We start from the raw sequence: 24,564 nt of genomic DNA, 5'->3' as shown, positions 1-24,564 counted from the left end.
GATTGACACCAGCAACCGCCACTGGAGGGTTACTGGGCAGGGGGTGGGTAGGGCCAACTGCTCCCCCGTGCGGCCTCTGTTCAATAAAGAGAATCAGCCCTTTGAAAAGGTGCCTCTTTGCCCGCTTGGCAGGGGATGCCTCCAAGTCCTGAAGCAACCACTAGAGGCAAGAGGACCAATGGCCACTGCTGAGGCTCATGACACATCCTCTTTTATGACACCTCCGGGGCTCAGCTGCTCTTTGTGGGTGAGTTAGGCGAGGAGGGAGGAGGCGAGGTGGAGAGGAGTTGGAGAGATAGCGAGGAAAGAGTGTATTAGAGAGTCCGTTTCTGTTTCTGTTTCTGTTGATCCATCTATTTATTCATCTATTTGTTTATTTATCCATTTATTTATTGATATATTTATCCATTTATTTATCCATTCAGTGTTACAGTTAGTGTTAGTGTTTGTTATTTTGTTGTTTGTTGTTTGTTTGGGGTGGTTTGGGGAGGGATCTAGGGGGGAGGGAGGGACAGTCAGCTTTTAGTAAGAGGAGGGATAGTTATTCAGGGGGGAAGAGTTAGACAGGGAGGGAAATGGGGGAGAAGATGAGGAAAGGCTTCTTTGCACGGTTAGTAGGATTGCATAACAGCTTTGCCTTGCTCCCTCTGTCCCCGGACAGGTCTGACTAGAGACCCATTCTCACCTTCTCCCTGCTCTCTTCTAGGTTGCGAAGAGTCTGCAGATGCTGCAGAAAGTTCTTTAAGACCTCCCCCAGCAGTGACTCCGAAAAGGGCAAGCCCCCCAGAGGGAGGTTCTGGCCACGAAGCAAGCAGGTTGAGCCGACTCCAGCGCCACCTCCAACTCCCTCAGGGGGCACCCCGGCAGTCTCGGGAGTCACCATCGGTGAGGAGGTGCCCCAGGCTCCTGGCGAATGGTTGGGACTGGGGCTGACTCTTTGGGGAGTGTGGGACAGCTGGTGCTTGGGAGCCCGGGAGCCAGCCTGAATGCCAACAAAGGGAATTCACCTTGCTTAATTCCTCATGGGGATTCAAGTCCTGAATCCCCCCTCCCTTCCCATTCTTCTTCCCTTCCAGGTTTGACAACTATCCAGGAGGAAGTGGACAGAGCTGAGGTAGGGAACCATTGAGGAGAGCGCCTTCCTCCACAGAGCTCAGGACATTCCTGTGAGAGGCATTTCTTCCATCCGGGATCTGGGAGCACCCACTCTATGCTCGGGTCCTTTTACCAGTTCTGCACTCTCCCTGAGAAGCAATAGCTGCAGAATATTCCATGGAGCGGGTGGTGTCCCCAGAAAGGACTTGAGAGCAGCCCACCAAGTAAGGGTGCCCGCTCCATTTCCAGGAAGGCACGGAGAGTCCTTCCATCACTAACAGTTCAGTGCTTCTAATTTTCAGGTCATCTTCAGCTGGACCCAGTTCCTGTACGCAGTAATAGAAGACGTCAAAGACATCAGGTCGCAGGGTGGTCAGCTTCTGACCGATGATAAGGATGAGGCTGTGGAAGCCGTACTGGTGAGTGAGATGTGGCATAGAATGGAAGGGAATGCCCAAGCGAGGGCTCAGTCCAAAGTGTGTGTTTGGGGATGGAGCTATAGCAAGGAAGTCCGTGGGTAGTGACCACCTCTCTTCTGCTCTTTAATCTCTGCCAGGAAATTATGGAGGATGTCAAAAAGCATCCGGACCCTGGGTTCCTGCTGCGGTTAAGCCTGGACGCCGTCACGGAACTCACGTATGCTTATAGCCCACGGGGATTAAATAGGAGGGGGTTGTGTCAGGAAAGGGCAGTGGCAAACCAGGCCAGATCTGTAACTGGATCTCTCCTTTCCCAAAAGATGGCAATTAATGCGAAGGTTTTTCTTTTAGAAAGAAATCTTCTTAAGTACTACGGCCTCTTGCGAACCAGGGCCTCCCCAGACGGGGACTGGTCATTTTTGGAAAAATGAAGGGAAACCATCACAGACCTGTCGTCGTTTTTGACGCTTGCTGGGTTGCCATGTTCCTCTTCTCTAGAGGAGCTTCCATTGGCTGGATCACCAGCCCTCCTCACACTACGAAATCTCATCTGTCTCCCTCCAGCAAAATGAAGCCGCCTATGCCCTTCAATCTCAAGGCAGCAGTCCTCAATGTGGCGGTGTCCGGGCTGAACCAAGTGGACCCAGGGACCCAGGTAAATTCTTCTTGGGTTTTTTTCTCTTGCGAAGAAAACGTGATAGCACTGTCAGTACCAGTGATTTTTCAATGTTGTATTCTCCAGACCGGTTGTGTCTCCTACTCATGACTGATCTTCTCTTTCCCCCCTCGAAGGAGAACATGGCATCCTTTAAGAAGATGCTCAGGGGGCTGCTGGAGGAGGCCCCCTCTGTCTACAGCACCATTGGCATCTTGAAGGTAAGCGCAATGAAAGCCCTATTGGGACGTTAGGTAGTAGATGCGTGCAGGTGTCTGAACGCTGGTACGTGCGTGACTGTAGTTGCATTTCTTTTCAAAGTGAACTTGTGCACGGGCCCCTCACAGGCCTGGTACAGAGAGGGAGTGTCAAGCAGTGCCTCTATTCAACAGCATGTATGAATTGCAGTCCCTGTGTCCAGATCTGCCCCTGTGCACTCTCCACTCGTGGTCCGAGTGTGCAACATAAGGTGTGAATGGGGCTTCCGTCTTCATCCTCTCCGACATCCGAACGTGGTCTGACAGAAAGAGGCAGCGGACCCCATCCACTTGGTGTATTCAAGATACATCTAGGTCACTTCCTTATTAGAAGACAACTGGCTGAGAAGACAGAGAAAACCATCACTCTCATAAGCAACTTTCAGAAATATTGATCAACTTTAGAATTGACTTCTAGAATTCTGAATGACAATTCAGAAATATGTCAACTTTATTGCGGGGGGGGGATGTTTATATGGAATTTGATCCTCCTTAGACTCCTTTGGGACACAACCAAGGGATGTTCCTGTAGTGGAACAAATTCCTTCCGGGCTTAGCTCTCAGTAGCATGGCAAGGGATGATTTAGGCCAGTGCGATGACTCTGAGCTGCTGTTGCAACCCACAGGAGCTCCACAGGTATATTGAATCAGAGGAGCCCCGGCTGCAGGCTCTGGGCCGAGAAGCCTACGTCTACGTCCTGCAGCATGTGGCCAGACTGCCCAATGTGGAAGTAAGTACCCTGCTGTGGACATGGCTTGGCTCTGCTTCAGCATCCTCTGGGATCCCTTGTCAGCTTCCAGGTTCAGAAGAAGACCTCCCATTGGTCCCTGGTCACACGGGGGCAGCCTGGCAGCACACTTGCTGGAGAGGGGCTGTTTCCACTGCGGCTCACCGAGGAAGAGGAGGAACAGGACAGAGCTGTCACCCGCCCCCACCCCATGTCTCTTCTGACTGCCCAGTGCTCAGAAGAGCCACACTCCATCTTTGGGAATCCTCAACTTTGTTCCCAACGGGATCATCTTCAATTCTTCACTGCTTTGGATATGGTGTCACACTGACATGAAAAAAACATGTCCGTCTTTATTTCTACAGCTGACCACACACAAGGCTCTCTTGCGCATTGAAGATGACTTGACTCATCATTTGATTGAAAGCACCATCAAAGGTAATGCCAATTTCCAGGGAAGTGGGGAGGGCAGAACTGTCTCCTTGGAATCCCAGAATGGGCCTGGGCGACAAAGGTCATCATTCGTCCAAGGAGCCCCAGTTTTGCTCTGACCTCTCTGTGGCAGGCCTCCCGAGTGGGCATGTTTCAAACTCCCAACCCCTCTCACATGGGCAAACACGGTTCTTCTTGGGAAAGTCCTTGCAGCTAAAGTGCGAGGTCTGGAAGCCATGCTTGTCTTCCGCTTTGGCAATCCCAGTGCAAAAAGTGACCCATTAGAACCTCCTCATTTATTCAACATGGACCTGTCCCTCCTTCACTCTTCTCTTAGCCAATTGAAAGAAGAAAACCCAATCTTTTCTCTTCTCTTCCCTTCAGATGATCTTGTCCTGGAGGACTTCAATGAGGAGGAGGAGTCTGCTAATTGTATGAGTATCAGAATGGAGCGGGTGGGAGTGGTTGAATAGCCATTTGAGCCGGAGACTCAATCTTTTGTCTTTTTGTTTGGTTTTCTAGGCTGAGAGAGAACAACTACTCCAACAATAATAGAACTTGGTTACCCAGTGGCAGTAGATTCAGGACAGACTGCTTTGCACAATGCATCTTTATGTTGCGGGATTCCCTTCGAGATGTCGGGAGTGCCACCGGCTTCGCTTAAGAATTACGCCAATTAATGGAAGATAGGTCTGTCGATAGACAGGTGAGCTCTGGGGAGCCCGGTGAAGGATTGCAGGTATCCCTCTGAGGGAATGGATGCTGAGGAAAAACAGAAGAAAGAACAGGGAAAGGCGGAGAGGACTTGCCCCAGCTTGTGGCCCATTTTATCCTCCGATGCCAATCTCTGGAAAAAAGATACTTTCCCCCTGCTTAGTTGCCTATGTGCCGTGAGCGTCTGGAGTTGCTTCTTGTGAATGGGTTGGTTGGTGGGTTGGGTATTTTTCGATCTCCCCTTTATGATACTAGTTGGAAAGAAAGTCACTTCTGCTGTATTAGATTGACTGGCCTGGATCATGTGACGTTCTTTCTTTCTTTCTTTCATGACAGGCTAGAACTACTGATGGATGGGCTAACAGTCCAAATTCCAAAACAGCCATCCCAGTTCCTAGAGGAAAGCTCTCTCTCTCTCTCTCTCTCTCTCTCTCTCTCTCTCTCTCATTTTATTGAATGTAAGTACAAATAGCTGGCTCTTTCTTTCAGGTTTGAGGTCATTCAGTAATAAGTCTTCCCCAATGCAAACTCTTTTGAGGGTTACAATTTTATATTTTGTTTTCCCCCAGTGTTATAGTAGTGTTGCTTGTCAAAGTGAAAGTGGCTCTCATATGGAAACCCTGACACCTTCCGTGCACACGTAAGAACAGGATCACTGGTTCGTGTTCCCATATGGAAGTGTACACAAACATTGAATGCAGCTCTAAACCAGCCAGGATCCACCAAGCCAAGTGTCGTCATATACGTTGGCCCACCCGGCCTCAATGAACCTCCTGTCTTGGCTGCTGTCTTTGACTCAGCAGATCCCCATTTCTGTCATCCTGATTCCATCCCTTCGGTCTTGTGTTCCAGACAGCAATCGTGTGTAGGATCTGTAAAGCTTTTGCTCAAATTCCAAGCACAGTGGTCTCACCCTACAGACACCCTTCAGGTTACTCCTGAAATGGGAAACATGTTCTTTGGCTCTAATTTCATTTTCTGACATTAGAAACCGGATAGATCCAATTTGGAAGTATTTATTTTTTATAATTTATTCTATTTCTATACCGCCCTTCCAAAAATGGCTCAGGGAGGTTTAAACAGAGAAATAATAAATCAATAAGAAGGATCCCTGTCCCCAAAGGGCTCGCAATCTAAGAAGAAACATAAGACAGACACCAGCAACTGTCACTGGAGATACTGTGCTGGGGGTGGATAGGGCCAGTTACTCTCCCCCGCTAAATAAAGAGAATCACCAAGTTAAAGGTACCTCTTTGCCAAGTTAGCAGGAGAAGCTATATTACTTCTAATGTGAAAAAGGTACATGATACAGAAACCCAATATTGATGCAAAGCAAAGAATTCATGGGATGGCAAAATCGTTTTTATTATGAACATTTTGCCTTTCCATTATCAAAATGATGTGGTCGCTAAGAGTTGACACCGACTTGACAGCACTCCATCCATCAATCACATGCGTGCCACAAAGAAGCAGTTCTTTTCTGCCCGCATTGCTTCTGCAAGCTCACGTTCAGCAGAGTTGTCTCGGGTTGTGAAAGGGTTAGTACATGACCCTCCTCCCTTGAATGAGTATTTGGATCCATCAGTTACCCACTTTGACATTTTAAAGAGATGTTTGCAGATAAAAACTCTCTTCATCCAATGGAACAGACTCTACAGGTAGTGCAGAGCCTACTGTGGAGGTGTCCGGCAGCTCCTCTTGCACAGTGAAATTGGATCATTTTCCATTTGTGAGCACGGAGGATGTGAACAAGCTGCTTGGGAGACTTCACTTGACTACCTGTTTTCTTGATCCTTGCCCAACATGGCTTATACCATCTAGCAAGGAGGTGATGGGATTAGGTCTTGGAAGCATCATTAATGCTTCTCTGAGGAAGGGCAGGATGCCTCCTTGCCTCAGGAAGGCCATGATTAGACCACTGTTGAAGAAACCTGCATTGGATCCCATTCTAGGCCTGTCTCCAACCTCCCATGGTAGGGCAAGGGGATTGAGAGGGTAGTGCCATCTCAGCTCCAGGAGTCTTGGAAGAAGGAGATGATCTGGGCCCATTTCAAAATGGCTTCCGGGTGGGCTATGGGGTTGAGAAGGACTTGGTTGGCCTGTTGGGTGATCTCCAATTGGGAATTGACAGGGGGAGTGTGAGCCTGTGGATCCTTGTGGATGTCTCAGCCGATCCTTTTGATATCAGTGGATCATGGCACCTCCTGGAGCTCCTGAAGGGGTAGGGAGAGGGGTAGGGAGTGAGAGGCACCACTTTGCGGTGGCTCCACTCCTACTTCTCATATTGGTCCCAGATGCTGTTGCTTGGAGATTGTTGCTCTTCCAAAGGAGAGCTATTGTATGGGGTTGCACAGGGCTCCATTCTATCTCCAATGCTTTTTAATATCTACATGGAACGGTGCGGGGAAATCGTCTGGGATTTGGAGCAGGGTGTTATCCATATACTGACACCCAAACCTCTTTCTCCATCTCAACTTCATTAGGTAATGGCCTAACTTCCCGAAAGACTTACCTGGAGTCCGTGATGAGCCGGATGAGGGAGAACAAACTGAGGCTCAATCCAAGGAAGACAAAGGTACGCATGTTGGGAAGTTGGGACATAGGAAGTGGCTTAGATCTGCCTGTTTTGGATGGAGTTGCACTCTCCCAGAAAGAGCCCGTATGTAGTCTGGGAGTACTTCTGGACCCAAGCCTCTTCCTGGTCTCTCAGCTTGAGGCAGTGGCCAGGAGGGCTTTCTATCAGCTTAGGCTGATACGCCAGCTACGTCCATTCCTGGAGATAGACCAGCTGGAAACAGTGGCGCATATGCTAGTGACATTCTGCACTAGTGCCATGCACTGTACTTTGGGCAGTTTTTGTCTGTAGTATGCCGAATGTATGTAGAATACAGCAGCCAGGCTGGTCTCTGGGGCTTGGGCCCAAGATATTAAAGGAAATGCTACCTTCTTCATGAACCCTGCTGCTGCCTATTCAGATCATCTGGGGAGGTTTGGTTGCAGTTGCCACTGGTTCAGCTGGTGCTGACCCAAACCCAGCCTTTTCTAGGGTTCCCCAGGACTTTGGAATGTGCATCCTAACTAAATCAAGTCTTTCTCTACTTCTTTCTATTCTCAGCATTTTTCACCAACTACGAATGAAAAGATTCCTCAGCCAATGCACACACTACACTGTGCTGCCAATAGAGTGTGGCCCGTGAAGCTCGTCACTCCCACCCTGATATCTCTACTGCCTAAAGTCCACAAAAAAGTCTCGGTCATCAGCTCTGATTCCAAAAAAGCTGACTTGGGTATCTACAAACCTTAAGTCTGCACAGTGACTTCCAGGCCAAGACAGGGATCATTACCATCCCAACATAGACTCGAGAGACCGCTCCACTCCCAACAAGGGAGACCCCAGAGAAGTCACACCAAGATCACCCTCCGATCCTGAAGGTGACATCGACAAAGCACATATGGAGCATGATACCATCAACACTAGCTGGTCTTCTCAAGACCAGCCACCTCCGGACTGAAAAGAGTCTCCTGCACGATACCAATGATCTAGAAGAGACCCTACGTGATACCAACGCTCTCCGGGCCACAGGGAATCCCCTCACCATCTGTACTCTCCAAAACACTATCCCATAGGATTTGGCATATTGCTACTGAGAACCTCGACACTGAGACTACTCTCCATCTGATCATGCCTGATCGTTCCACTAACTTCTTCGACGACAGATCTGGCATTGGTGATAGAGGACGCTATCTTCACCCTTGCTTTGGGCTCCACATCGAAACCAATATCCGGGGAGATTGGACCATCCAGACGCTCGGTCCCGATCACATTCTCCTCAGCACTGCCGGTCTTGGTCTCAGTCAAGAGACCAAAGAACTCAACCACCTAAGCAGCCGGACCTTGACCCTCTACCACCAAATTCCTGAACTGAAGAATCCGCCTCAGAGGAAGATGCTGAAACAGCTCTGGACATCGCATGGGGTTCCACACCTTCAGATCCAATTGGAGATCCCAGGCCTCTGTCTCCCTCGGAGTACCTGAAGCTCTTTCAGCACCTAGAGCCAAGAAAGGGAGGGCTAAACTGAATAGCATGCCCTACCATTTTTGAAAAATGCTGGAACCCAACTTGCCCTCATACATACAAAAAAGGATATTCCCAAAGAGGTGTTAATTCTCTTGGAAGGGTCAATCATGTGGAGCTTTGACTGCAAGAGGATGGATGGCAGAAGAATCTTGTTCAGAGCTGTGTAGTTATTGGGACCATTTTCAGCATTTTTTAAGTGCCAAAATGTCTTCAGAATCCGCTTACAGAATTCAGCTTCTTGAGTCTCAGCTTTCTGTCCCTCTTTGAAACAAAAAGCCAATGTCTAGGCACTGTGATTTTAGAAAGGTACGCAAATGGTTCTTAAGAGGATGTTGATACTGTTGAAGGACCCCTGGACCTTGAATGCTGAAGGACCCTGCTAACGGGGCAAAGAGGCACCTTTTTAACATGGTGATTCTCTTCATTTAGCAGGGGGAGAGTAACTGGCCCTATCCACCCCCAGCACAGCACCTCCAGTGACTCTTAGGTTTCTTTTTAGATTGTCAGCCCTTTGGGGACAGGGATCCATCTCATTTATATATGATTTCTCTATGTAAACCTCTTTGGAAACATTTGTTGAAAGTGGTATAGAAATATTTGTTGTTGTTGTTGATTTCCAGTGTCCAGAGGCCACAACTTCATGGCTGTGTACCCTTCCCTTTCCATCCCTATAGTCAACAGAAGCACAATAGTTTTGTTCAAAGTGAGAGAAATAATGGGAAGTGGTTTAATTTGCACCAGTTATCCCATCGCAGAACTCAACCTTGCCTGTGGCAGAATTTAGGCTGTCGGTGCACACACAGAATTGAGGCTGACAGCACACACAGTGCTGTCTGCATGCAGTTCTTCCAAATAACAGCATCATAAGAAGTTGTGCTCCAGTTCATGGCAAGGCTTTTTTAAAAACTGCATTGTGTTAACCCTCCTCCCCTTTATGTTACATAGGTCCCTGTTTTCCAAATCCACACTCTGTTGGACCGAGTTCATACAACTCAGGGTACGTGTACCGTGTGAAGCCCTCCAGTACATCGAAGCCAACCATGGAAGATATCTGTGAAGGCATGAGACTGCAAGACCTCACTACCCAATGTACAGCCCAATGGGATCTGGCCCACAGATGAAAGGGAAGACGTCATTCAACTCTACTGACCTGTCTATAAGACACAACAACCTCGAACAGGGATGTCCAACTCAGGGTCCGTGGGCTGGATCTATCCTGTGGCGCTCCACTGTCCAGCAGCCGAGCAGGTCCAGCTGATTCCTGCCGTGAGTGCCACCACATTCCCTGTCTTCCCTCTCGCCAGCACCGCTGCAGCGACCGCTGAGCAGGGGCCAGGAAGTCCATCACCAGCATGGCCAAGAAGCGGCCCTTATCCAGCCCTTCTTTCCCCCATCAGGAAGTCATGGCCAGAAGAGGTTTTCCCTTTTGAGATGCTTTCTTCATTTTGCCCAACAGAGCCAATAAAGGATGTATTAATTGCGGGATTTTGTTTTCAGTATCATACAAAAATTGGTGTCTTTCACATTTTGACACCAAGCAAGGACAATAAACGATTTTCATGTTTTATTTTTCTTTCATGTGTACTGTTTATTGTAAACCTCCCAGAGACATACGTTTCGGGTGGTACATAAATACGTTCAATAAAATCAATCAATCGATACTGGAACTCTGATCCTGGAATCTTATTTTCTCTCTCTCGGAGTAGTTCTTCAAAGTGGCCATCATGCAAGCACATTGCTTGGAGCTTGTGCAGGCAAGGCATCAGCCCGGGCACTGCTGCCTCCGCTCCTTCCATAAAGAGCAACTTTCAACACATTTAACGGGTGGGGAGCGGGCCGTGCCCTTCCTTCCAGCTGCCCTGATTGATTGGGAAAGGAAGGATTGAGACTCATCAGCACAGGAAGTGCGGAAGAGTCAGATCAGGGGTCATAGAGTAGAGACCACAGTTCTAATGGGTCACTTTTTGCACTGGGATTGCCAAAGCGGAAGACAAGCATGGCTTCCAGACCTCGCACTTTAGCTGCAAGGACTTTCCCAAGAAGAACCGTGTTTGCCCATGTGAGAGGGGTTGGGAGTTTGAAACATGCCCACTCGGGAGGCCTGCCACAGAGAGGTCAGAGCAAAACTGGGGCTCCTTGGACGAATGATGACCTTTGTCGCCCAGGCCCATTCTGGGATTCCAAGGAGACAGTTCTGCCCTCCCCACTTCCCTGGAAATTGGCATTACCTTTGATGGTGCTTTCAATCAAATGATGAGTCAAGTCATCTTCAATGCGCAAGAGAGCCTTGTGTGTGGTCAGCTGTAGAAATAAAGACGGACATGTTTTTTTCATGTCAGTGTGACACCATATCCAAAGCAGTGAAGAATTGAAGATGATCCCGTTGGGAACAAAGTTGAGGATTCCCAAAGATGGAGTGTGGCTCTTCTGGGCACTGGGCAGCCAGAAGAGACATGGGGTGGGGGCGGGTGACAGCTCTGTCCTGTTCCTCCTCTTCCTCGGTGAGCTGCAGTGGAAACAGCCCCTCTCCAGCAAGTGTGCTGCCAGGCTGCCCCCGTGTGACCAGGGACCAATGGGAGGTCTTCTTCTGAACCTGGAAGCTGACAAGGGGTCCCAGAGGATGCTGAAGCAGAGCCAAGCCATGTCCACAGCAGGGTACTTACTTCCACATTGGGCAGTCTGGCCACATGCTGCAGGACGTAGACGTAGGCTTCTCAGCCCAGAGCCTGCAGCCGGGGCTCCTCTGATTCAATATACCTGTGGAGCTCCTGTGGGTTGAAACAGCAGCTCAGAGTCATCGCACTGGCCTAAATCATCCCTTGCCATGCTACTGAGAGCTAAGCCCGGAAGGAATTTGTTCCACTACAGGAACATCCCTTGGTTGTGTCCCAAAGGAGTCTAAGGAGGATCAAATTCCATATAAACATCCCCCCCCGCAATAAAGTTGACATATTTCTGAATTGTCATTCAGAATTCTAGAAGTCAATTCTAAAGTTGATCAATATTTCTGAAAGTTGCTTATGAGAGTGATGGTTTTCTCTGTCTTCTCAGCCAGTTGTCTTCTAATAAGGAAGTGACCTAGATGTATCTTGAATACACCAAGTGGATGGGGTCTGCTGCCTCTTTCTGTCAGACCACGTTCGGATGTGGGAGAGGATAAAGAAAGAAGCCCCATTCACACCTTATGTTGCACACTCGGACCACGAGTGGAGAGTGCACAGGGGCAGATCTGGACACAGGGACTGCAATTCATACATGCTGTTGAATAGAGGCACTGCTTGACACTCCCTCTCTGTACCAGGCCTGTGAGGGGCCCGTGCCCAGGTTCACTTTGAAAAGAAATGCAACTACAGTCACGCACGTACCAGCGTTCAGACACCTGCACGCATCTACTACCTAACGTCCCAATAGGGCTTTCATTGCGCTTACCTTCAAGATGCCAATGGTGCTGTAGACAGAGGGGGCCTCCTCCAGCAGCCCCCTGAGCATCTTCTTAAAGGATGCCATGTTCTCCTTCGAGGGGGGAAAGAGAAGATCAGTCATGAGTAGGAGACACAACCGGTCTGGAGAATACAACATTGAAAAATCACTGGTACTGACAGTGCTATCACGTTTTCTTCGCAAGAGAAAAAAACCCAAGAAGAATTTACCTGGGTCCCTGGGTCCACTTGGTTCAGCCCGGACACCGCCACATTGAGGACTGCTGCCTTGAGATTGAAGGGCATAGGCGGCTTCATTTTGCTGGAGGGAGACAGATGAGATTTCGTAGTGTGAGGAGGGCTGGTGATCCAGCCAATGGAAGCTCCTCTAGAGAAGAGGAACATGGCAACCCAGCAAGCGTCAAAAACGACGACAGGTCTGTGATGGTTTCCCTTCTTTTTTCCAAAAATGACCAGTCCCCGTCTGGGGAGGCCCTGGTTCGCAAAAGGCCGTAGTACTTAAGAAGATTTCTTTCTAAAAGAAAAACCTTCACATTAATGGCCATCTTTTGGGAAAGGGGAGATCCAGTTACAGATCTGGCCTGGTTTGCCACTGCCCTTTCCTGACACAACCCCCTCCTATTTAATCCCCGTGGGCTATAAGCATACGTGAGTTCCGTGACGGCATCCAGGCTTAACCGCAGCAGGAACCCAGGGTCCGGATGCTTTTTGACATCCTCCATAATTTCCTGGCAGAGATCAAAAAGCAGAAGAGAGGTGGTCACTACCCACGGACTTCCTTGCTATAGCTCCATCCCCAAACACACACTTTGGACTGAGCCCTCGCTTGGGCATTCCCTTCCATTCTATGCCACATCTCACTCACCAGTACGGCTTGCACAGCCTCATCCTTATCATAGGTCAGAAGCTGACCACCCTGCGACCTGATGTCTTTGACGTCTTCTATTACTGCGGACAGGAACTGGGTCCAGCTGAAGATGACCTGAAAATTAGAAGCACTGAAATGTTAGTGATGGAAGGACTCTCTGTGCCTTCCTGGAAATGGAGCGGGCACCCTTACTTGGTGGGCTGCTCTCAAGTCCTTTCTGGGGACACCACCCGCTCCATGGAATATTCTGCAGCTGTTGCTTCTCAGGGAGAGTGCAGAACTGGGAAAAGGATCCGAGCAGAGAGTGGGTGCTCCCAGATCCCGGATGGAAGAAATGCGTCTCACAGGAATGTCCTGAGCTCTGTGGAGGAAGGCGCTCTCCTCAATGGTTCCCTACCTCAGCTCTGTCCACTTTCTCCTGGATAGTTGTCAAACCTGGAAGGGAAGAAGAATGGGAAGGGAGGGGGGATTCAGGACTTGAATTCCCATGAGGAATTAAGCAAGGTGAATTCCCTTTGTTGGCATTCAGGCTGGCTCCCGGGCTCCCAAGCACCAGCTGTCCCACACTCCCCAAAGAGTCAGCCCCAGTCCCAACCATTCGCCAGGAGCCTGGGGCACCTCCTCACCGATGGTGACTCCCGAGACTGTCGGGGTGCCCCCTGAGGGAGTTGGAGGTGGCGCTGGAGTCGGCTCAACCCGCTTGCTTCGTGGCCAGAACCTCCCTCTGGGGGGCTTGCCCTTTTCGGAGTCACTGCTTGGGGAGGTCTTAAAGAACTTTCTGCAGCATCTGCAGACTCTTCGCAACCTAGAAGAGAGCAGGGAGAAGGTGAGAATGGGTCTCTAGTCAGACCTGTCCGGGAACAGAGGGAGCAAGGCAAAGCTGTTATGCATTCCTACTAACCGTGCAAAGAAGCCTTTCCTCATCTTCTCGCCCATTTCCCTCCCTGTCTAACTCTTCCCCCCTGAATAACTATCCCTCCTCTTACTAAAAGCTGACTGTCCCTCCCTCCCCCCTAGATCCCTCCCCAAACCACCCCAAACAAACAACAAACAACAAGCAACAAAATAACAAACACTAACACTAACTGTAACACTGAATGGATAAATAAATGGATAAATAGATCAATCAATAAATGGATAAATAAACAAATAGATGAATAAATAGATGGATCAACAGAAACAGAAACGGAAACGGACTCTCTAATACACTCTTTCCTCACTATCTCTCCAACTCCTCTCCACCTCGCCTCCTCCCTCCTCGCCTAACTCACCCACAAAGAGCAGCTGAGCCCCGGAGGTGTCATAAAAGAGGATGTGTCATGAGCCTCAGCAGTGGCCATTGGTCGTCTTGCCTCTAGTGGTTGCTTCAGGACTTGGAGGCATCCCCTGCCAAGCGGGCAAAGAGGCACCTTTTCAAAGGGCTGATTCTCTTTATTGAACAGAGGCCGCACGGGGGAGCAGTTGGCCCTACCCACCCCCTGCCCAGTAACCCTCCAGTGGCGGTTGCTGGTGTCAAACTTAGGTTTCTCGGTCGATTGTGAGCCTTTGGGGGCAGGGAGCCATCTTTATTCCTTGATTCTTACTCCACTTAAACTGCTTTGGAAACTTGTGTCGAAAAGCGGTATATCAATAGTAGTAGTAGTAGTAGTAGTAGAAGTTCTTCCAAACCTCACCCTTCCTGTTCATATGTCTGTTGATCTGAGAAATCAGAGGACTCTCTTCCCCACCATGTTGAAAGCAAAACCACCACAGGCCCCTCAGAGCAGACCCCTCCACCTCCGCCCACTGCCATTCATCCCGAGAGCCACCTTGGTTGCTGGGATGTGCTCTTGTTTCAGCACGACACGGGGACTCATTCCTTCAGCGCAATCCTGACACTGATTCTCACCTGAGGGGACACACATCACTTTGCTGGCTCTGCCCTCTGGCCACTGCTCTCTGCTCTTTCCAGAGTGTGGCGATGCTGTCACTTGCCTGCCAGGAGGCAGCGTGGAGCAGGTCGGTGGCTGCTTAGCCTTCTCCACTCTGCCTCTTCATCGCTGACTTTGGCATTATTCAGCGGAGGGTGGCGGAAGAGGCAGCAGCAGGATTCTCCCTCCCTCCCTCTAAGTCTCAAAGCCAAGAGCTGATGCCCCAAGTGGAAGGAAGCTCTGAACAGCTGCCTGGCTTCCCTCTGGACCCTCTTGTTTGGGGAACAGCAGGGCTCTCCTTCCCATGCTTGGAGAGGAGGAGACCCAGTGGAAGTGAAGGAGGGAGGAGGCTACTGACGTAATAGTGCAGCAGTCAACCACAGAGAGGCAGCCGCTTGTCTTCTCCCTGCTGCCTCTGGAGTCATACTTCAAAACCTGCTTGGAGGCAATGCATCAGTCATACCTGGAGGGTCCAATATTCAGGTAGAAGAATGAGTTCATGGATGCTGGAGTTGGTCCGTTTGGGTGCACACCCAAGGAAGAGAAGTCTGGAAATGGCTTGAGTGAAGTGTATGTGCAGGTTTGAAGGGGTGACCTTCAACTTCTCTGAGAAGTGGGATGTCTCTTTCCGGTGGAGAGCAAAAGTTTTCTGAACTCTTAACGGCTGAGTCCTCACCAGCTCATCAGGTTGACAAGTAGAGGGAGTTCCCTGTCCTAAAAGGGCGAGTGGGCAACCATGAGGGTCAATCTCAAGTGTTGTTTAGCTTTCCACAACTGCTTGGATACCAACATTGCTCGCTGCTATAAGCTGCAGCTACATTGCTTTCATAGGGCTGTAGAGCTGACAACTGATATTATGGTTAACAGCACAGCCATTGCCTGATGACCTTTGAAGACTTGGGGAAGTCTGTTTCTGGTCAGCATAGCTCCAGAGATGACTGACAGTCTGTGTACACAATAGAAAGGAGGATACCCGTTTCTCACAGACAGAGAAGCAAACAGCAGGTTGGATTGAAAGAACGGGAAACAGAGAGAGAGAGAGAGAATGAGAGGAATCGTTTTGTTATTGATTCAGGCGCTACCCCAAACATCCTGAATTCCCCTCAACTCTTTATAGATTTAGACAAAAATGACAAAGTTGCTGTTTGGTTTGCTGATGGGAAAAATAGTTATTCATCCAGGAGAGGAACTGCTGAACTGTCTAGTAAGCAATTGGATGGGGAAATGGAAAAGATTTTGATCCAAGATGCCCTCTTAGTCCCTGATATGGGTGAGTAACTTGACCTCTGTGGGAGATGGAGTCAATCAAAGTTGCAAAGTAACTTTGCAGGACAACGTTTGCTACATCAGCTAAGAAGGATGATTTCCTGATGCATAATATATATAGCCTATATGCATAAAGATGTGCTTTTTCAACTGGACTGTGTAACTGAACAGGCCAGGCTTGCAGCCTCATGCAAAGACAAGAACTGTTCGACCATATGGCCGAAAAGACTAGCACATAGGCAAATCCATGTGATAAATGAGCTTGGGGGAAATGGCATTCGGAAGGACTTTCAAGTGGAGTCATGCAGAGAAGCTGCCACAAGGGGTCAGTGTTGCTTACTGAATCAAGGGGTGAGAGCCAGCTTTTCTGCACAGACAGAGTCACAGTGTCCTTTGGAGCTAATACATTCTGATGTCATAGAACCATAGGAAGCTGCCATCTCCTGAGTCAGACCATTGGTCCATCTAGCTCAGTATTGTCTACACAGACTGGCAGCGACGTCTCCAAGGTTGCAGGCAGGAATCTCTCTCAGTCCTATCTTGGAGAAGCCAGGGAGGGGACTTGGAACCTTCTGCTCTTCCCAGAGCGGTTCCATCCCCTAAGGGGAATCTCTTACAGTGCTAGCCTCCCATTCATATGCAACCAGGGTGGACCCCAACCTTCTCCCAACCTTGGAGAAGCCGCTGCCAGTCTGTGCAGACAATACTGAGCTAGATGGACCTATGGTCTGACTCAGGAGATGGCAGCTTCCCATGTGTTCCTAAGTCCTTGCCACTCAGATTGCCAGCCAAAGCAATAGACAAGACACCATCTGAACGATGGCTTGGGCACAAACCCTCTCTAAAGCATGTCAAAATGTTTGGATAGAGAGCTTATGCATACGTCCCAAAGGCCAGGAGAACCAAACTCAATCGCAACTGTGAACTGGGAGTCTTGGTTAGATATCCGCATGGCCAAAAGGGATAGAGAACCCTTGATCCTACAAATGGAGAGGTCAGGATCTGCAATGTGGTGTCTTTTGATGAGGGACAAGGGCCAACTAGGGCTGATGTGCCAGAACTTGTGCCAGAGATCCAGGTGAAAGAGGCAAGATGTCTCACGATGCAAGAGCCAGACCGTGAACCCGAAGAATCTGTACCACAACCAGAAGGGGCATTCCTTCTCCACCAGAAGCAGAAGATAAAGGATCTTCTCCAATGCCTGGTAGCTTCCTTGGTGCTTTGCTAAATAATCACAAAGCCCAACAACAGCCTCCTTGAAGTGAATGACCTTCACTGGGTTTGCGCATGTGTACTAGGTGAAATTACAATGCAGCAACCACACTGTAAATCTCCACAAGCCCATTCGAAGGAGACATGGAGAATCCCAGTTCAATTGTCACATGTACACAATGCTTCTAAGTGTTAGCAACAAGATGGAGATCAGATCCTTGGAGGCCGTTTAAAGCAACAGCTCCCTGGTGACCACCAATATCTGGTCTGACTTTTCACACTCTGATTTGCTTGCAGAAAAGCTTTGCCATATATGGGCAAAGCTTAAGTACACCAAAATATACCTGGGATACCAATAGGGCTGGCTCATTCTAAGAGAATAGCAACAGGCACTTGTATTGTGCCAGCTCAGATGCAGCTCTTTGATTAGAACATTGAAGTCCACTCCCCTCTTCCACATCAAGCGTGATTTCTGTGCATGACAAGCCACATCAAAGAGCTTGAGATATCCCATGTGCAGCCTGGCTTGCTCTGTACAGGCCTCTGCTACAGGGTAAACTATGATGGAGAGAGAGAGAGAGAGAGAGAGAGAGAGAGAGAGAGAGAGAGAGAGAGAGAGAGAGAGAGAACTCTGCACAAGAGACTTCCATGCTCCTTTGGAATTAGGTCAGAAATTGCACTTACTGTAAAGAAGCTACTACTCTTAGAGTTGGAGATGGAGTTCCAGTGCATCGACCTTTTGCACCAGCTCTCCTAATGACCACTTGGGGTATTGGGCGTGGAGGTAGTTAGTGAGGGCCTCCTTACCTGTCCCTGCTTGCCTCTCCTCTATGGCCCCTGCCTCGACTCCTCAGCTATTCCCAGTCAAGAGTCAGTCCTCTTCCTTTCCTCTGAGAGAGTAGATGGAAACATCTCTCTCTCCCTTCCTATTCATTATGTAGCTGATAGATAGGACTAGGTTTTTCCTCTCTAAATGTACTTCACCAATACATCTTTTTCGTTTAGATTGTACAACAATCTCCATGTGTCTTCTTCACATAATGGCAACAACTCAACTCTGCACTCTACTCCGTAACTGGTGTGGGTAGCTTCCTTTTGGCGCTTTGCTAATAAGATCAATAAGATGCATAGCTATGTTGTGACCAGACATCAAACCAAGACATTTCATAACCACATGTTAAGACAGAGATCTACGTATCTATCTTGGATGCGTTTTTGATCACATTTTGTCTGTTCCTTTTGCTCTGTTAGTTACTGTTGTTGTTTTTGGTTTGTACTGAACGTGTGAAACAACCTTGAAGTGAACTAATCACAAAGTCAGATTTCTTGTAATAGCGAAAGGAAAATTCTAGCTTCTGTGGACTCCACCCCACGCCTATAGGCTTTACTACCTTGAAAGAAGTTTGCTTTTGCAACGGAAGGTTGGAAGGCCATTGCGGTAGATTCAGTCTAGAACACACAAGTCTACTTGGTGGCAGTGGTTAAACGGGTCATTGGTCAGGAGATCCATGTCTGGTGTTAGCAGCAGAGCAGATCCTTCTAGGGACACACCAAGGTCATTTGGGCATCCGGACCGCCCAGCCACGAGCCCCCACCCCCATGCGAGGCTCCCCAAAACTTCCTTTGGGGGGCCCACCCCACCAAAGTTCCATTAAAAAACCAAACCAAAGACTCTACTGGTGGCTGAGGGGTGGCAGCGAGGGGGGAGGGATGGTGGCTTGAAGCAAATGAACTGCACGCCTGTGCAGTTTAGAGATCGTCGCAAGCCCGTGACGTTACGGGGGGCAACTCAAGTTGTTCGGAGGGCAACTCAAGCCACGATATTGTTCAAAAGTGAGCCAGCTTCATCCAGGTCAGGGTCTCCTTGGAAGTCCAACTGGCACTTTCCCCCTCTGTGAAGGAAGGATGTTGAGAAATGGAATACCGAAGCAAACAACTACTTATCTTATTTATATCTCATGTTTCAACGCAACTGTTCTCAAAGTGGTTTACATACAAAAAGGAGAAGAAAGTGGCCCCCTGTCCCCCCAAAGAGCTCGCAAACTAAAAAGAAGCACAAGGGAGAAGCTAGTGCGAGTCACGGAAGGAATGCTGTTCCGGAGTCGCCTAACAGAAAACCTGAATTGGTCATAAAGGTCTGGTGCCAGCTGTTCAATGTCTCGGCATGAAAGAAAGAGGGCTTGGTGCTCGCATCACCAAATTCCAGATGTCCTCTTGTCTAATCAAGTGCTGAGCCTCCAGCAGGATTGTAAACTGAGAGCAGGATCAAGCCCCAAATCCATCCCTATGGCCATTGGTGCTCCTGTGGAGACAGCCTCTCATAATGCATGACTGAGCCACCTCTCCTGGGTTCAGATTCTCTTTCAGCCATGAAACACACTGGGTGGCCGTGGGTCAGTCACTATTCTCCGCCTAGCCTACCTCAGAAGGCTGTTGCAAGGATAACATGGAGAACTCTACCCTCACCGAGGAAGAGTGGGGTATAAATGTAATGGGGGTGGGGTGGGGTGGGACAGCAGTCTTGATCTGGACTCCGGCTGACATCTGTGCTCAGGCATGAACTCACCGGTGGTCTTGAGCAAGTCACACTGTGATCCTGCCTGCCCACTGGTGAAACAGCAGCTATCATGACTCACCCAGTTATGTGCAGATTAATCCCACAAAGAAAATGGTGTGTACAATAAAAGATGCTATGTCAAGACTATCATCCAGCACTGCTGTCAGTACAGAGCTCCTCTGCAACCTCTTCTCTCCAAACCTCCTCATTACGTCAGTGTATATAGACTTATGCAATAATATACAAGACTTCCAAATGATTCGATCGGATTCCACGCAACACAGCCCAAAATCAAGCAAGATCAAAAGCCTGTCAATAGAATCATTGAGAAGTTCTGCTCCACTGGGCTAGTCTGTGAATTGGAATGTTTCGGATCTTACAGCCCTGAACTGAAGTATGCTTACTCAACGTAAGCCCTATTGATTTCAAAGGGATTTACTTCCAAGCAGCTATGTTTAGGATTGCTACTTTAATCTTACTTCTGCCATCTATGGATGGTGTGATATGCTTCAGGGAGTAAGACATTTTAATTTCTAGTTGAGATCAATGATGCTGAAGGTAAGAGTTTCATTAAAAAGGAAGAGCTGTGAAAGTTCTTCCCTTTGGGGAGATTAATCATGTTTGCGGTCGTCCAGCTGGAATAGGAGAAAGACTGAGCTGGTCCACATAAGAAGGCCCCAAACTAGGTCCTTCTTCGTTCTCTACATTAGTCCTCAGCGCTCTCCTGACTGTCATTTGGAAGCAGTGTCATCTTTTCAGGTGGCCTCGTCTTTTAACTTTAAGCGGATCTGATCAGAAAAGGTTTAGATATAGCAACTCAATAGGGCTTCAATGTTCTCCAGTCATCCAAAAACCTCTTCTTTCAGATGAGAGTTGAGATGCTTTCCATTTCCAGTTCTACTCTAAAAAGCACGGAAATTCCAAGCGAAGGTGGCCATGTTAAATTCCGCACCATAGAAGCTGTCAAGACTTTGTACAGTCTGGGAGCGTATGGTGGCTTTCCAAAGAGGCTCCATGCAGCCACACTTTGCCTTGATCTCTCAGCTGGACATTGGGCTGGGGAGGGATGTGTCTAGGCAGACATTCCAGAATTGCAGCTTCCCCAATCCACTTCCTAGAGATGCCCCAGATGAATTTCTGCCTGGTGCACCTCTGCAAGGCACGGTGCTTCCCCCAGCTGTTATGTCGCTTCATAAATGTCTGGGCAGAAATTCAAGATATATAGCAGTTTCACTAATAGTAAGAATAAGAATGCAAATAAGAATAAGAACAATAAACTGTACTTATTAAGATAAAAAAAAACAAAAATTAAATCATAACAGATCGAAAAGGGGGGAGGGGTGAAGGAAATACAAAATACAATACAGAACCATTTCAAAGTCATTGTTAAGATCAATCATGTAATATGATATGATATGGTATGATATGTATTCTTAAAAACATATAATACTTCCAGGCAGCTATTCTCCTAGCTTTAGGAGCATTAAAAAGAAAAGGAAGCAAATGGGCGATCAGACAAACTCCTCCTTTTCATGGAAGTCCTCGAAGACAAGGCCATCTGAAGAGAAGAGAAGAGAAGAGAAGAGAAGAGAAGAGAAGAGAAGAGAAGAGAAAAGACGTAATATTCTGATGTTAATTGATTTAGGTAAGGAGGGACTTCTACATATTGAACAAATGGAGGAGGGTCTAATGGGTCACTTTTTGCCTTGGGGTTCCCCAAGCAGAAGGCAAGCATGGCTTCCAGACCTCACAGTTTTGCTGCAAGGTCTTTGCCTGCAAGAACCATTTTTACCCCTGTGAGAGGGGTTGAGAGTTTGAGACATGCCCACTTGGGAGTCCTGCCACAGACAGTCCTCCATAATTTCCTGGCAGAGATCAAAGAGCAGAAGAGAGTTGGTCAGTACCCATGGACTTCATTGGAACAGCACCAGCCTCAAACACACACTTTTGGCAGTCAGGTTTTGACTGAGCCTGCGCTTGGTCATCCTCTTCCATTCTCTGCCACATCTCACTCTCCAGTACGGCGTCCACAGCCTTGTCTTTTTCATACGACAGCATCTCACTTTCACAGGACTTGGCATCCTTAATACCGTCAATAACGGACGTCAAGAATTCAGCCCAGCAGAGGATGACCTGAATATTAGAAGCACTGAACTGTTAGTGATGGAAGGACTCTCCGTTCCTTCCTGGAAATTTAGCGGGCACCCTTACTTGGTGGGCTGCTCTCAGGTCCTTTCTGGGGACCCCACCCCCTCCATGGAATATTCGGCTTCTGCCTCTCAGGGAGAATGCAGAAGTGGGAAAGGGATCAGAGCAGAGAGTGGGTGCTTCCAGATCCCGTATGGGGCAAATGCCTCTCAGAGAAATGTCCTGGGCTTTAGGGAGGAAGGCCCTTTTCTGAATGGATCCCTACCTCAGCTCTTTCCATTTTCTCCACTCCAGTTGTCAGATCTGGAAGGGAAGAAGAGTCGGGGGTGGGTGGGTTTAAGGAGTTTGATTCCCATTTGGAATTTAAAAACGGGGATTTCCTTTCTTGCAATTAAGGCGGGCTACCAGTTCTAGGTTACAGCCCAAGTCAGCCAGCCTATATGAATAATGAGAGATTAGCATCTCCCAAAGGGAAGCGACTGCTCACCAAAGGCCTTTTCATTCGGACCCACAAGTCTGCCAGGTTCCCAAGCACTAGCTCTCTCACCTTCCCCAAAGAGTCAGCCCCAGTCCCAACCTGGGGCACCTCCTCATCGATGGTGACTCTGGATACTGCCGGGGAGCCCCCTGTGGGAGTTGGAGGTGGTGCTGGAGTAGGCTCAACGCGGTGTTTCCGTTTAAAGAACCTCCCTCTGGGGGGCTTGCCCTTGGCGGAGTCACTGGTGGGGAAGGTCTTAAACAGCCGCCTGCAGCAACGGCAGACTCTTCGCAGCCTAGAAGAGAGCAGGGAGAAAGTGAGAAAGCGACCCTTAAGCAGACATTGGCAGGAGAGGGGGCCAATGGGGCAGTGAAGGAGTGCAGAACAGAAGGAGGGCAGCAATACAGGTAGCCCAATAGGCTTCCAGGTGGTGCACCGTCCTCCTTCTGGCTGAGGAATTGGGTCGAGACAGCTGCCCCAACTTCCTTGGGATAGCTCCACCCCCAAACACACACTTTGGACTGAGCCCACACTAGGGCATTCCCTTTCATTCTCTGCCGCATCTCACTCACCAGTACGGCTTCCACGGCCTCAGCCTCATCATAGGACAGGAGTTGACCACCCAGCGACCTACCGTCTTTAACATCCTCAATTATGGCGGACAAAAACTGGATCCAGCTGAAGATGACCTGAAAATTAGAAGCACTGAACTGTTAGTAATGGAAGGACTCTTTGTGCCTTCCTGGAAATGGAGCGGGCACCCTTACTTGGTGGGCTGCTCTCAAGTCCTTTCTGGGGACACCATTCGCTCCATGGAATATACTGCAACTTCTGCTTCTCAGGGAGACTGCAGAACTGGGAAAAGGATCCGAGCAGAAAGTGGGTGCTCCCAGATCCCGGATGGAAGAAATGCCTCTCACACAGATGTCTTGAGCTCTGTGGAGGAAGGCCCACTACTCAATGGTTCCCTACCTCAGCTCTGTCCACTTCCTCCAGGACAGTTGTCAGACCTGGAAGGGAAGAAGAATGGGAAGGGAGGGAAGATTCAGGACTTGATTTCCCATGAGGAATTAACCAACGGGAATTCCCTTTGTTGCAATTCAGGCTGGCTTCCGGGCTCCCAAGCACCAGCTGGCTCACCTTCCCCAAAGAGTCAGCCCCAGTCCCAACCATTCCCCAGGAGCCTGGGGCACCTCATCACCGATGGTGGCTCCGGAGACAGCTGGGGTGCCCCTTGAGGGAGTTGGAGGTGGAGCTGGAGTGGGTTCAATATGATTGGTTAGTCACCAGAACCTCCCTCTGGGTGGCTTACCCTTGCTAGAGTCACTGGTGGGGGAGGATTTAAAGATCTGCCTACAGCAAAGGCAGACACTTCACAACCTAGCAGGGAGAAGGTAAGAATGCGACCCTTAAGCAAACATTGGCAGGAGAGGGGGCCAATGGGGCAAGGAAGGAGTGCAGAACAGAAGGAGGGGCAGCAATACAGGTAGCCCAATAGGCTTCAAGGTGGTGCACCGTCCTCCTTCTGGCTGAGGAATTGGGTGGAGACAGCTGCCCCAACGCTTTGGGGCAGAGACCTTTGACATATGGGGTGCAGTTCTGGTCAGCCCAGCTCAGCCAGATTATGTTAGAGCTGGCAAAGTTGCAGAGAAGAACCATGAACGAGCTCAGGGGTGAATGGAAACCATGTAACCATTAGGCAGTCCTGTTTTCAGGCACTGCATGACACTTTCTAGCTGGACCAGGCCTGTGAGGGGCCCGTGCCCAGGTTCACTTTTAAAATGAAGCAACTACAGTCATGCACACAGAATCACGTACCAATGTTCAGACACCTGCACACATGTACTACCAACTGTCTGAATGGGGCTTTCATTGCTCTTACCTTCAAGATGCTGATTAAGTTCCAGACAGAGGGGGCCTCCTCCAGCAAAGCCCTGATCATCCTCTGGAGCGCCTCAATGTTCTCGTTCTGGTGGGGGGGGGAGAAAAGCTCAGACATGATTATTCTATGCAGAAACCACATGCTTTTTTAAATACAAAAACAAGTTTTACCACAAGCAAGCATTGTGTAAGACTATGTGTAAGACAAATCCTATGATATTTATTTAGACTGCCTTCCTGCCTACCTACTGTCCACCACCCTCTTGACATTTTAAGCAAATCCAGACTCACAGTTTCATCAAAAATGTCCAGGTGTTCAGTTTTAAACATTTCCCCCCTCCGTTTCAAAACACTTAGGACTTCACTGTGAATATAGGAACTTAGGAACATCGGAAGCTGCTCTATATTGAGTCAGGCCCTTGGTC

At 48.9% G+C, this 24,564-nt stretch overlaps 1 protein-coding gene across 1 annotated transcript; it reads right to left on the bottom strand.

Annotated features, from left to right (window-relative positions):
- Positions 1-10,607: 10,607 nt before the first annotated feature.
- LOC128332913 (uncharacterized) lies at positions 10,608-21,737 on the bottom strand. The gene is made up of 9 exons (XM_053267734.1): positions 21,578-21,737; positions 13,314-13,492; positions 13,085-13,122; positions 12,685-12,801; positions 12,468-12,547; positions 12,030-12,120; positions 11,809-11,892; positions 11,043-11,147; positions 10,608-10,680 (listed from the first exon to the last, which is right to left on the bottom strand). The coding sequence occupies exons 1-8, from the start codon at positions 21,688-21,690 to the stop codon at positions 11,094-11,096; spliced, it is 756 nt and encodes a 251-aa protein (XP_053123709.1). The 5' UTR covers positions 21,691-21,737; the 3' UTR covers positions 10,608-10,680; positions 11,043-11,093.
- Positions 21,738-24,564: the final 2,827 nt, after the last annotated feature.

Source organism: Hemicordylus capensis, chromosome 7, assembly GCF_027244095.1.
Source record: "Hemicordylus capensis ecotype Gifberg chromosome 7, rHemCap1.1.pri, whole genome shotgun sequence".
In the NCBI taxonomy this organism is placed as follows: Eukaryota; Metazoa; Chordata; class Lepidosauria; order Squamata; family Cordylidae; genus Hemicordylus; species Hemicordylus capensis.
Note: the sequence above shows the minus strand (reverse complement) of the source record. Positions and strands in the feature narration are given on the sequence as shown.

What these genes read in the sequence shown, in the direction of transcription:
- LOC128332913 (XM_053267734.1), bottom strand. Translation starts at nt 21,690, where the DNA reads ATGCTGTCGTATGAAAAAGACAAGGCTGTGGACGCCGTACTGGAGAGT. An exon ending in AGGCTGTGCAAGCCGTACTG is followed by an intron (nt 12,548 to 12,684) that starts GTGAGTGAGATG and finishes GATCTCTGCCAG; the next exon opens with GAAATTATGGAGGATGTCAA. An exon ending in GATGCCGTCACGGAACTCAC is followed by an intron (nt 12,121 to 12,467) that starts GTATGCTTATAG and finishes GTCTCCCTCCAG; the next exon opens with CAAAATGAAGCCGCCTATGC.